The sequence below is a fragment of the Poromitra crassiceps genome (genome assembly GCF_964638095.1).
Source record: "Poromitra crassiceps genome assembly, chromosome: 3".
Taxonomy (NCBI): domain Eukaryota; kingdom Metazoa; phylum Chordata; class Actinopteri; order Beryciformes; family Melamphaidae; genus Poromitra; species Poromitra crassiceps.
The window spans coordinates 24619114-24632071 of NC_139625.1; the positions used below are offsets into that span (position 1 = coordinate 24619114).

A 12958-nucleotide genomic window follows, 5' to 3' on the forward strand; every position below is an offset into this window, starting at 1 on the left:
TTGAGTTGCATGAGGTCGCCTGGTTGCTACATGATGCACTGGCCCTGGCCCGAACCGAAGTTGCCCTTTTACTCTCGCATAGATTGCTCATCATCAACACATCTCACAATAGTCATTCCTACATTGCTTGAAATGGATATCCCTTTCATTCTTGTAATGTAGCCTATAACCCTTCAAAGACACTGACAGCACTGGTTGTCGCAATGCTTGGTTGTCCCTATAGTTACCAATAGATAGAGTCGGTCTGTGTGGGAATGCCCACAAAATGTTACTACGGCTGGTGCGCGAGACTAGACGGTGGGGGAGAAAACCCCCCATGCATCTCAATGGGCTGAGTCAACAAAGGACGGTGCTGCGGCTCTACACTCCAGAATTGGGGATTCTAGAGCAGGTACATCTGTTCAGATGTGCGTTTACTGCAGTGCTTGAATCCCCGATCCTGTTTACCTGGGCTGGGCTAGCAGCTAAATGCTAACTATGCTGGGGAGAACGGGATCTCCCCCGACCGCCATGCTGACCTTGATGAGACACCGCCCTATGACCCTATGACGCCCTGCTGACCCTATGACGAGACACCTCCTGAATGTATGGGGTTTCAGTTAAAAAAAAGTGATTTAAAAAATATTTGTAACTTTTTCATTTTTTAAGCTATAGAGACACTAAATACATTTTAAAATGAGAATAGAACAACCATCTCTGACTATAATATTCACCAAGGCCCTTTGTATTTGTCTATTTGTTTAAACCATGAATGTAACCTAATGTGTGTGCTCCAAGTCGAGGCGGACGTAGAAATAGGCTATATTTCAGCCAACACAAAGTGGAATATGAGCCAACTTCAGCCAAGACACCGGTGAATCTGGATATTTTTTTTATATTTGTCAATTTCTTTCTCGAAAGACCCACATTAAGGGGGGGTCAACTGCGGTTGTTTTAAATGTGCTATACAAATCAACTTTGCCTTGCTCAACTTCGCATCACTGATGACTTCACAATTGCTTGAGTGACCATCACTGATAACATCTGATGACATCATCGAGTGCCTTGCCCGCAGCTCGGCTGCTGCGTGGCCTCGCCTGCCCTAATTGGCATGCGCAGCGCAAAATTCCGCAATTTCGCATCACTGATTACATCACTCACTGATGACATCACAATTGCTCGAGTGACCATCACTGATCACAGGAGTGCTCGAGTGACATCACGCAGCGCACTTATTGCTCAACTTTGCATGTCATAGACATTGTGACATCATTACTGACCAAAATCATCACAAACCTCACAATGTGGGACAAAGTGGGACAAAAATGTGGGACAAAAATTGCAGACGGACAGACAGACAAACAAACAAACAGAACCCACTTACTCCCTTTTGGCTATTAATAGATGATTATAATATTCCTAGCCTATTCCTGAAGAGATTTATTTATAGGCTACTCCTGGCAGAGAGACTTATTGTGTCAGGTTAGTGAGTTTATGGTATTTTATATCTCTATTGTGTCATAATATTATTGGCTATATTATTACTAAAGAGACTTAGTGTGTTATCAGTTATATTCAATAGTGCGTTTACTGACCTTGGTATGTGTATGCATGTATGCATGCATACACACAGTCTCTTAGAAAATTGTGAAATAGTAATATTGGTCCACAGCCAAAAACATTTCTATTTCACAATTTCGGCTCTAAAATTGTTAAATGGAAACGTTTTTTTTTATAATGGTAGTTTTTACAGGGGTGGGAGGTTTTAGAGGGGTGGGAGGGTTAGGCGTGGGGGGTGGGAGAGGTTAGGCTTAGGGTTAGGGTTAGGCGTGGGAGAGGTTAGGTTTAGGCGTGTCCCTAACCCTAAACCTAACTGTTATGACCATGAAAAAGTTGTCTAGGTCCAGGTGAGCACTCCTCACAGCAATCAGGCAATCAGAGGGGGCGTGTCTGGAATGGAGACAGAGGTGAGGCAATGTAAAAAATACTGAGACCAAACCTAGGCCATACTCTGACCAAGGCCGTAACACTAACCAAAAAATAAATCATTAAATCCATTTAACAAGTTTTGAGCCGAAATTGTGAAATAGAAACGTTTTTAGGCTGTGGACAAATGTTTCTATTTTTTTATTTTTTTTTAACTATGTATGTATGTATGTATGTATGTATGTATGTATGTATGTATGTATGTATGCATGTATGTACTGTATGTATGTATGTATGTATGTATGTATGTATGTAGCCTAATTCTAATAATCTGAACCCTAAACCCAAGTCCCAAACCTAACCAGCCCATCATGCGTTAATCAGTTAACAACAACTTGGAGCCGCAAATAAAGGCTCTAACCACCAATTCAAAAAGTAAAATCCTCATTATTCAGAGGAATTTGGACTAATTACCGCTAATTGGTCATAATAGCCATGTTCCAGAATAGGGAACAGGTATACTGATGTAATGCCTTTATATAGGCTAAACCTTGGATGCAGCAGCAACATGTTTTAATTTGAATTGCCTGCGATATGGCACCCACACCATATTTAGTATGGCTGTAATATTTATCTTACTATATCATAATATTGTTTTCATAGGATAAATAGGGAGATATGGTAGACTAATATTGCAGTCAGGACTCTGACCCTTTTCAAATGAGGGTCAACGCAGCCCAAGGGCATAGGTTTGATTTGGAAAGTGGTGGGGACATTTGGCATGGGGTCCACAGACTCTGTAGGGGGGTCCAGAGGCAAATTTTGTACATTTTAAAGTAAAATGCATCAATCTCACTGTCAGCGCCACTGTCAGCGATGCCTTCAGGTGCTGTCAGGGACGTAGTAAATAAATTCAGGCACTGATACAGCATGATTTGAAGCATAAAACAACACAACACATTACAGTGACTGAACAACGTGATCGAGCCCGGCCCAAACCCGAACATCACTTCATTTTTTTTTTTGGTCCAAACCCGGCCCGACCTGTCGGGACCCATCGGTGGTTCGAGTCGGGTAGCCCACCTCTAATCGAAAAACAAAGACTGAACCGACATATACAGTATCTGTGGAGGACTCTCTCTCTCTCTCTCTCTCTCTCCATTTATTTAATGACCAAACACAGCAGCACAGCAGGGAAATCAATGCACAACCTTATTTATACTGTACTGTAGCTTATATTCAGAATATCAGAACCATACATGCACCTATCCCAACAGCAGAACAGCGTAACAGTCCTGCACAGCAGCTAAATCAGAGGTGCCCAAATTCTTTCGAACTTTTGAACTTTTATTAAAAACTTATATTACAGTTAGATTTAGACTTGATTGAAAAGAAAACAGCTTAAACATTTTCAAAGCGAAAGACACCTTTGTGACAGAAAGTGCATGCAACTCAAGGTGTGTAGCCCTAATCCTATATAGAACCCATTCTCATTAAAATATCTTGAGATGAGAGGTCAAGGGACCCCTTTGAAAATGGCCATGCCAATTTTTTCCCTATAAGATTTAGCTTAACTTTGGAGAGCTATTTAGCCCCCTCCCCGGCATGGTAGGTTGACATGGTTGGCACCAATCAATTCCTAGCTAGCTTTAAAAATTAAAATGAACACCATAGCCTCTACTGAGAGGATTAGAGAGGAGAGGCAGGGGGAACTTGGCATTGACTTATCTGACATTATATGGGATAGGAGCATGTCCGTGGTGCAACTCTGCTCAGTTAATAGTAGACACCAACTGATCCAATTGAAAGTCACTCACCGTCTTCACTATTCTAAACATAAGTTGCACAGGATTTACCCGTCTGTCTCACCACTGTGTGACAGGGGTCAGGTGTCAGAGGGCGCTCTGTCTCATGCCTTCTGGTTCTGCCCTTCATTGACAGGTTTCTGGGCCAAAATATTTGATTGGTACTCTAAAGCCTACAAAATAACCTTTCAGCCAGAGGCAGAAATCGCCATCTTTGGTTGCTCAGAGTCCTCTCTGAACTTTCCTACAGCTGTGCAACAGTCTCTGACACAGGGGACTATTGTTGCCAAGAAACTCATTTTGCAGGAATGGAAGTCCCCCTCTCCTCCTCCTTTTGAGCCATGGTTGGCGGACATGACCTTTGTTATATGAATGGAGAGACTCAGGTTCCTGCGGACCAACTCACTTGGAAAGTTTTCGGTTATTTGGGACCCGTTTTTGGCCTACCTTGATGAGGTTAGGGGCGACCGCTGAGACTTGCAGCTGCTTTTTCATGAACCCCTTGTGTGGGATCCCATGTATGACATCTCTTGGAAGCATAGACACATCTAGCAGCTAGCACCATGTTGTAACACAAATGTTGAATATTGTTTTTCTTTCTTTCTTTCTTTCTTTCTTTCTTTCTTTCTTTCTTTCTTTCTTTCTTTCTTTCTTTCTTTCTTTCTCTGTCTGAGTTTGTTTTTGATGTTCTGAAAACTGAAAATAAAATATTGAAAAAAAATGAAAAATAAAATAAAAATATCAATCACGGATTTTCGGGCCAACCCAAAAAGTGGTGGGGACCATTTTTAGCTCCTCAGAAAAGTGGGTGTCCCGTGTCCCACCTGTCCCACCCTAAAACTACGCCCATGACACAGCCCCATCCAGCACTGACATCTATAAGCCACTTGGATCAGATTAGCTATGGTAACAGTTCACGTGCCGTGAAATATGCTGCTCAATGACAGCACTGAAATAAGACAGTCACGTTAGAGGAGCCCACTGATGACAATAGCGAGGAATCGGCATGTCACTGTAGTTTATTTAGGCACTATTGCTGTACTTATCCCATGTGAAATTCAAGATAAAACAGAACAATAATGTATAGGCTAATAGCCTACAGTTAAAGTTGTTAGAGTTTCACTGTTTTGCAAATGGCTGTTTTTGATATGAAACAGAAAGAGTTTTACAAATGATTGTGGCTGCCACCAGAAGACGCTGTGTTTCTGTAATTCCTGCGGATATTGGCTGAACCGAGAAGCAGGGCAGGCTTCTGCAGCCGGCGACGGTAGCGTTGTCGAGAAGAGCTTTGAAAAACTAAAGAGTTGCTATATTTATTTGACTCCGGTATCCTGACATCCAGAGATAATTTATTCAGGTTTAAGTTATTTTATCAACTAAGACACTGTTTTCATGTATTATTAATTTGCTGTACAAAAGCGGCTTAAGCAGGCGACTAAATTAGCTTAATCCATGTATTGCTTTATATTAATATTCATGAGTTCAAGGGTGTCAAATAGGTTGTAAACGGAGAGTCTGGCAAGCAAGACTAAATAGGTTGAAACAATGTTGTAGCAAAAATATGTTATTTGAGTAATTAGCTGATATTACAGCTGTTATTAATAATACTAACACTAATAGCAATATAGCAATACTAATACCAACACCAATAGCCTAATGCTGATGATAGCAGCAGCAACAACAAAAATAGTGATGATATTAACATTGTATAATAATAATAATAATAATAACCTAATATTAATAATAATAATAATAATAATCGTCGTCGTCGTCAGCAGCAGCAGCAGCAGCATCATCAACAACATCATCATCACAATCATCATCATCATAATTAAACTGATTGAGACAATATTTAGGACCTGTAATTTATTCTTATTTGTTTAATTCCTACAGTACGTTGACTTGCGTAAAACATGTTTGGGGTGAACAGTGAGAAAAACCTTTGCGTAAAAGCGCACGCTTTGCGTAAAAGCGCACTTTGGTTTGGTACAGTAAATGCTTCAATTGTGCATGTTTGAGCAAGGAAATTATTTGAACTTGAAAGGTGGTTTGAGAGAGGCAGAAGCTTTTCTTATATTTACGCAACATATTGGAAATTAGATATGATTAAGTTAAACTGTTATGGCTCGTTGAGCAATACACTACCTGGCGTTGTGCTGCAGGAGTAGGTAGGCCTACTTGAACGCTGTTAACTTGAGAGGCTCTTCTAGGCTACTCCAGACTATTTTCTTGTTTTACTGTGCTGAGACGAGTGTGTGCATCTGAATTTAGGTAACATGCTGCTTGTGTCCAATGATATCAAAGAAAAAAAGGGTTAATCATTTACGCAGCCACTTAACACGCGGATGTGTATTTATTTACTTATCAGTATCAGTCAATTTCCCTCCCCGCAAGTGCACTTTTGCATGTCTGAGTACGATAAGGCATAACACAAACAATCCTGCAATCACTAGGCCTCTCATGGCCATTAAAAGTCAGTAGTTCAACTGAGGAGTGGTTCTCCAACTCTCAAGTCCATATAGGCCTCCTTTCATCAAGAGGTCCTCGTAAACATCACTACAGTTAATAAAGTGTATTGTGGCCAGTCACTACAATCCCAAGGTGCACTGCAGCCAGTCAGAAACTCCAAATGCAGCTGTGCGCTCAGACATCGCTGCAGACACTCCGCAGCTCCAGAGACGCGATGGACATATATGACCCATGTACAGTACTTTGTTAGTGGGAGGGGAGCACATGTCTTGTAAGTGAAATTACGCTGGGCGAAGGGAGGCTATAGCTGTTTTGTTGCCGATGCCCCGCCTCTGATGGCAGCCTTAAACCTGGCACCCAGCTAAAACAAACCAAAGCCAGCACCGAGCTCCCACTCAATCCAATTAAGGCGGACTTGAGGAGCTCTCCTACATGTTCATCTAGCTGTGGATCGACGCTGAGACAACAGGAACCAGAGGGGCTTTGGCCTAGAAAAAACAGAAGGAGAGATTGCCTTGCCTTCTAATTTCTCCCTCTCCAGCCCCAGAACAATGTCGATGAGCCCTAAGCATACGACTCCTTTTTCTGTTTCCGATATCTTGAGTCCCCTTGAGGAGAGCTATAAGAAAGTAAGTATGGAGAATAACAACTTGGCGTCACCGCTCACTTCTTACCGGCAGCCGCAGGTCTCTCAGGCGGCGATGCAACAGCACCACATGGGCCATAATGGGACTGTGTCTGCGGCTTACCACATGACTGCGGCAGGTGTTTCTCAGCTGTCACACACTGCCATGGGGGGCTACTGCAATGGCACCTTGGGCAACATGAGCGACCTTCCCTCCTACCAGGACGGCATGAGGAGCAGTGCCACAGCCACCGGCTGGTATGGAGCCAACCCAGATCCACGCTTCTCCACCAGTGAGTAGGCTATAGCCTTTACCATCTTCACGGGCAAGCTAGTCACTGTGTTCCCGCAGGGGGACGCTGAAATTCAGACTTCTCATGAGTGTTCATGTTGTATTTTAGTGCTCGTTTGCCTGTCCGTCTGAGGATATTGGTTGCAACTCACCTGTGTATGAGCGCCAATGTGGCCACTCGCCATACCTTGGGTTAAGTTAATAGTCCAAAATGCATCTTTCTCATCATTATTATGGAGAAGAAATATCAACCAAAATTCCACAAATTATTTTGGTGGCAATATCTGAAAATTCTCAGAGAGGTTTTCATGGTCAGTTCCGTGTGCGTAATTTGACGACAAACGTCAAATAATTCTAATTTATCACATTGACCAAAATAATAACATTGCTGTCATCAGTCGTTGCTCCATTTTGTCCCCAGAAATCCAGTTAAATAAGGGACAGTGATATTATATCAAGTATAGCATACACGCCTATAATATAATATTATTAAGCGTTAGGTTAGGGTTTGTGTTCTTCCCGGTGCGTTTTAGGACTCGACTACGCGTCTGCTCTGCTTGTCAAAATGCAGATCACAAGTTGCACTTGTTTAAATATTCATTGACAAGGTTGGAACCACCGGATGCCAGGGTTCGTGAAACTGTAACAGTCCTGTTTTAAACCACCTGCTTTAAACCTGTGTTAGTATTTCGGGGAGATGATGCCAATTTTGCTATAACAATACATATTATTATTATTATATTAGTAATTGTATTTTTTGTGTGTCTAATTTGTGTTTGTTTTGTATCGTGCATTAATTGTGACAATTTCGCTGAAGATGAAATCAGTTATTTCATTGTATTTCTCTTTCTTTCCAGTTTCTCGCTTCATGGGCTCTTCCACGGGCATGAACATGGGCAGCATGGGCAGTCTCAGCTCGCTGGCAGACGTGGGTAAAGGCATGGGTGTCCTGTCCGGCACCCCGAGGAGAAAGAGACGGGTACTATTCTCCCAGGCTCAGGTCTACGAGCTGGAGCGACGCTTCAAGCAGCAGAAGTACCTCTCGGCGCCGGAGAGGGAGCACCTGGCGAGCATGATCCACCTCACCCCGACCCAGGTCAAGATCTGGTTCCAGAACCACCGCTACAAGATGAAGAGGCAGGCTAAGGACAAAGTGTCGCAGCAGCAAATGCAGCAGGAGAGCGGCTCCTGCCAGCAGCAGTCCCCTCGGAGGGTGGCCGTGCCGGTGTTGGTGAAGGACGGGAAGCCGTGTCAGGGCAGCGGCCACACGCCCACATCCTCCGCACAGACGCACCACCAGCAAGGAGGCAATGTGATGATCATGTCCAACAGCACGCACCAGGCCCCGCAGCAGGTGGGAAGCACGGGTCACTCTCCAGACTTATTGGCACAGCACTCCTCCAGTCCCCCGTCACTCCAGAGCCAAGTGGCCGGCCTCTCGCACCTGAACTCCCCCGGTACAGAATACGGCTCTGCCCTGCAGTGCTCAGCCCTGTTATACGGCAGGACATGGTGACAAGAGCACATATGAGTTAATCTATTTATATAATAATAATAAAAAACGCGACGTGAGACACTTTGCTCTCAAGAGTGGCAAGTTCACTGTAAATGTGCCGCATTTGTAAGAACCAATTTGGTGCAGCTCTTCTTGATATTTTCATCTTTGGAAGGAAGTGTGACTTGGCTGCATGAGGAAAAAGAAACACTTTTTGACCATGACTTTGGAATTATTTATGTAAATTATATCGAAAGAGAAAAATACGATCAACAGTTATAGCCGCACCTGTTAGGATAAAGTGAACCTATATGGGTGCTTTTCTAACCCCCCCCCCCCCCCCCCCCCCCACACACACACACACAGATGGCTCTGGTTTATAATAGAGTTTAATGTAAGCCGTAGATAGCTTGTATAGCCTATTTCTGTAAAAGGTTTGAATTGGAAAATAGTTTTTAGCTATCTGTTGTATACCAACCCATGGTTGTACAAAGTTTTTGACGCTGTTGCCGCGGTTTGTTGTCGTTTCATTGGTATTTGTAGCTATAGGCTACGTTTTTATTTCTTTGTAACTTATATCGATGACTTACTACAAAACAGTCTTATTAATAAATTATGGAAACAAAAGTCAGTAGGCTACACTTTTTGTGAAATATGCCACCATATTCTGATTTGAATAGGGAAAGAGGCCAGAGAAAAAAAATCAACAGGTGATAAATTAAGCCGAGCTGGGATATACTTTTTCTACACGTTATTATTATTATTATTATTATTATTTATTATTATTGTTGTTGTTATTATATCGTCTGTTATGCAGCCCGTTCTAGCCTTATTAAGAAAAAAGAAGCATGGAATAGGCTATTGGAGCATAAGCTACTTTTCCCCAAATGTTTTATGTTTTAATGCATCAGCTCATGGTAATGTTGCCTCAGACTATATTAAACCTATGGCCTATGATTCTATGAAGATATCCATGATGCGCTGGGACACATCTGCAGAGAGGCTTGGTAAATTGACAACATGCTATGGGCTATACAGCCGGCAGTCTCTTAATACTTGGGGCAAATGTTTCTACTTTGCTCCTTCACAAATCACACACTGCCCTGCAGGCTTATCGTCGAGGCTCTAGCAGCCTCTATAGCCCAAGCCTACCTTCAGAGTAAACGGAGCCTTTCTTCTCTCTGTTTTGGAGCGCTGGTGTTTTCTGTATGCTGAAAGTGAGTCAGAAAGGTGAGGTCTCGGCTCCCAACATCAAACACAAACGCTGCTCAAAGGGCAGCTTATCGGTGAAATCCTTGACCAAACAACGCCGTATTCTTCTCAACTAACTCGCCAGGCGAACTTTCGGCGCTGAACTGAGCTATATCAGACAGCTGGCTCGGTTTATCAATAGCCTAATCAATCAGGGAATTGAAAGAAAACTGCAAAGCGCTGTTTCACGCGTTGATAAGAAATCAACACGTGTCAGCGAAAAGTTTGACAAAGATTAGTTATTTTAGCCTATTCTTTTATTTTCTGTCTCGCGTGCATGAGCTTATTTTAAAGAAAATAGCATACCGGTATAGCCTACTCAAACCCATTTATGAGTGTAGAAGAAAGGTCCGATATCAGCTGACTGTGCTTTTATAAAACGGCGGTATGGCTATAGCAAATAAAAAGAGATTTAAGATGGATTTAAGAGAAGAGCCTAAATGTATTTTTTTTTTTTTATTATTGGTCTGTCAGACCATCATAATTAAACACCAATAATCTTTGTTTTCTTCCAAGCAATGGGCCGATACGCTTAGGCCTACAACGTGCATGGTTGCTACGCGGTACATGCAATGCATGGTAATGTTCATTTACTCAAGATACGATGACTGTTTTATTAGCTCGTAGTCCATCTGGCGTTGATAGGATAGCCAAACGTAATTTTATTATTCCCTCCACGTCAGCTTCTTGTCTTCATGTCCAAAAAAAGCTATCATGGAATTCAAAATCCAATATGCTATTAAATACATAGGCTAAGTGAAGATGGCAGGCAGCTAAACATCGTATAGCCAAATACCACTGCCCTGTTATTTGAATGCTGATGTTGTAAACTTGTTTCTATTTTGTAAATCCATATTTTCAGGTGACCATATCCTCTGAACCCGCCTATAGCCTACTTAAAAAAAAAAAAATCGACGCAACCGCTTACTTATTGGTGGACTAAATGCCGTGTTAGGGGGCATATCTTTGACATGTGTGGGAATACAATCTCTAATATCAAACATCAAAGTATAAACATGTCTACCTACTAACAAGGGAAATGTATCAGATATGTTGCCCAAAAGGCAAGAGAGCCATTGCAGATTATCCAGGCCACATGCACCTGACATAATGCCTGCAGCTTTGGGATTACTGATTTTAAGGGTTTGTCCTCTGCCTGTGTGCGATAGCCTGCGGGACCAAAAATGCAGTTTTCATTTTGAGCCACTAACTTGATGCTATCCGAAATTACATTTGGCCTGCAGGATGTAAGTTCACTAGTTACCATCATATTTACATATAGCTCCCCGCACATTCAGAAGCTTTGCATGTAGGCTATTTCGACTCGGACTACAAATCTTTTGCTTGCACTATTTTACTGTAAGAGTGGTTTCACTGCAGGCCAGGGTATTTGGCAACAATTTACAATAAGGGTATTAATTAAGGATTAGTTAATGCTTAATAAGCATTAACTAACCCTTAATTAACAGTATTTTGGTGCATGAAGTGGCTGAGGTATAGCAAGGATGGCATTTTCAAAGGTGTGTGTGTGTGTGTGGGGGGGGGGGGGTCCCCATGTATGTATGTATGTATGTATGTATGTATGTATGTATGTATGTATGTATGTATGTATGTATGTATTTATTTATAATATAGAATAACCATAGGAAAGCCACCTCCCCTGAATGCCCTAGTCTCTAGCTTGTGGTTGTAAAGTTTCATGAAGCTGTGATTATCGTCACAATAGGTAATTTCATACAATGAGGTCAAGTTTAGAGAAAATGTTCTAATGAAATGTATGGGGACTAACATCATCACTCATGAATGCAAATGGCCTCATCTATTGAATCCATAAGTGCAGCTTCCCAGGGAGTCCCAATGTATGCAATTCCAAGACTGTTTATGGGACCATATGCAGAAATATTCAAATAGAATAGGCAAATATCACATTTACTGCATGCGAAAAAACTGCTTGCCAAAACGGCATGCTGCGATAGTGTGCATGTCTGTATATGAGGAGACTTGTGGTAGAACTCATTCAGATATCTTGAGTGAGAGGTCCAGAGGTTCAAAGGACCCTTTGAAAATGGCCATGCTATAGTTTTCCCTCACCAAAATTGAGCCTAAGTTTGGAGAGTTATTTAGCCCCATTCCCGACAAGCTAGCATGACATGGTTGGCATGGCTTTAAAATGGGACCACTACAGCCTTCGAAAGACAATAGGAGTTGAAAAATATGTCCAATACGCCTTCTAAAAAGGGGACATGCCTTGTGTGCCGCCCCCCCCCCCCTCCCGGGAAATACGTCCTTGGGTTATATGCTATAGCAAGCTTATTTCAACTCAAGGCTGCAATTAAGGGTGCTTATTACGTTAAGTATAGGTCCCGTTAATTAATGTATGTGTTATTGAGGCGACATTCAATTTTACTTCCCAACATGCAAACTTTTTTTTTTTTTTTTTTACCACAACATGAAATTGGGACGTTAACTAAATTCTCAAATTCGACTCTTTTCTATTGTGTATCACTTTGAGACAGAAGTCCCCATGCATAGCCACCAGGCAAACCGAAAGCCTTTGGATTTTTTAAGCGAAATCTCATCAGCATCAGCATCAGAAACTATGTTCTAGGTAGCCTATTGCCGAGCTGGTTTTGTCCAGGTTTTGTCCGGGAAAGAAGTGGGAACTTTGGGATTACATTAACATGTCTTTGGCGCGGTGTGTGGTCTTTGTGTGGAGCTTGTAGCTGTTGAGAATGACTTGTTGGAAGCGTGTGTGCTCTCATCGCTCTCTTTTGTAGAGACCCACTGTCTGACCCAAGTCCTCCTGCTTTGGTGGGCAAGTCTCCATGAACCGCAAGCAATTAGTCCCTAATCTCAATCATATGGGTTGGCTGGTGGATTTTATTCGCCAGTTTAGCTTCCACTCTCTTTTGGATACATTTAGCATTCTTGCACCTGTGTCAGTAAAATGTGTTTAGAGACAGTGTCAGTGAAGACAGACCTAGCCAAACGATATGCCTTTCGGGAGAGATCATAATTTAATTTTGAATTGATATGGGTGCATCTCAAATTCTTAAAGGCTGCTAAATTCCACAAGAGAGTCAAGAAACCAGCATCTGCCAGATTAATTTAAACTG

General features: G+C 42.2%; 1 protein-coding gene across 1 annotated transcript; it reads left to right on the forward strand.

Annotated features, from left to right (window-relative positions):
- Positions 1-6609: 6609 nt before the first annotated feature.
- nkx2.1 (NK2 homeobox 1) lies at positions 6610-8612 on the forward strand (the record flags this gene model as incomplete). The annotated part of the gene is made up of 2 exons (XM_083632825.1): positions 6610-7097; positions 7954-8612. The coding sequence occupies exons 1-2, from the start codon at positions 6731-6733 to the stop codon at positions 8610-8612; spliced, it is 1026 nt and encodes a 341-aa protein (XP_083488951.1). The 5' UTR covers positions 6610-6730.
- Between the last annotated feature and the right edge of the window lie 4346 nt (positions 8613-12958).